At 39.1% G+C, this 1042-nt stretch overlaps 1 protein-coding gene across 1 annotated transcript; it reads left to right on the plus strand.

Annotated features, from left to right (window-relative positions):
- Positions 1-130: 130 nt before the first annotated feature.
- Positions 131-485, plus strand: LOC109222391 (33 kDa ribonucleoprotein, chloroplastic-like; the record flags this gene model as incomplete). The annotated part of the gene is made up of 1 exon (XM_019386755.1): positions 131-485. A coding segment is annotated over exon 1 (355 nt), but the record flags the coding sequence as incomplete, so codon positions are not given.
- Positions 486-1042: the final 557 nt, after the last annotated feature.

Raw genomic sequence — 1042 nt, forward strand, 5'->3', positions numbered from 1 at the left:
ACTATAAGCAATATTTAACAGCACCCACTTTGAATCAAACAAGAAATCTTCAAAAATAAAATTGAGCTTCAAGCCCAACAATGGTAGGACCATGGAAGCATCACCCCGAACTAGTTCTTCGGTACAAAAAATGTCAGGTTCTTGCTTCACTGTTGCTGCTACAGCATCTACTTCTTCTACTTCTTCACTGTATCTCTTCACTCAAAAGCCTAAATTCTCAGTAGATCATCTTTCCTTAAGTACTTATAATACTCACTTCAACTTCAAGATAAAATCAACAAAACTCAAAGCCCATTTTCCCATTTCTTCTCTTTATCGCTCTTCAATCTTTTTGAGCACTTGTGCTTCTGTGTCTGATGGAGTTGAGGTTGTCCAAGATGATGACGAAGAAGAAGTTGCATTGTCAGCCGAAGAAGAAGAGGAAATTGAAGAAAAAGAAGAAGGTGTTGAGTTAGAATCAGTTGAAGGTGGTAGATTTTACGTGGGTAAAATGAGGAAGAAGAAGTGCGGGTAAATAGTTTGGGGGCCATGGGTAGGAGTAGTAAATAGTTTGGGCATGGGCATTAAAGGGTAAATAGTTTGAAATCAATGGGTATAAAGTGAGATTTTCTCATTTTTTTAGCTAGTATATGTAAATTATACAATAACTATATATGCTTATACACATACTATATATAGATTATACATATATTATATATCCGTCGGTTATTTTAAATTTAACGCTTGAGTAGGCAGCTATATATATATATATATATGTGTGTGTGGGGGGGGATACGGGAAAAGGTTACGGCGTTATATACGCACCACCACCTGATCAGCTGGTATATGTTGATGATTTTGCCCACAGTGGCCGAGTTAATATGATGGGATGCCCTCACAGGCCTGATGATGTTATGAAACATTGTGTACGGCAAAAATCAGAGGGTCCGATTTTGTGATCATTAAGGCACCTCGTAAAGACCGCCCCCAGAAGGCTTGAAGTTCGGCTCAGGGTTCGACCCCGAGGATTCCTAGCTTTCGACCTCAAGACAGTGCAGATCGA

The sequence above is a fragment of the Nicotiana attenuata genome, unplaced genomic scaffold (genome assembly GCF_001879085.1).
Source record: "Nicotiana attenuata strain UT unplaced genomic scaffold, NIATTr2, whole genome shotgun sequence".
NCBI classification, from domain to species: domain Eukaryota; kingdom Viridiplantae; phylum Streptophyta; class Magnoliopsida; order Solanales; family Solanaceae; genus Nicotiana; species Nicotiana attenuata.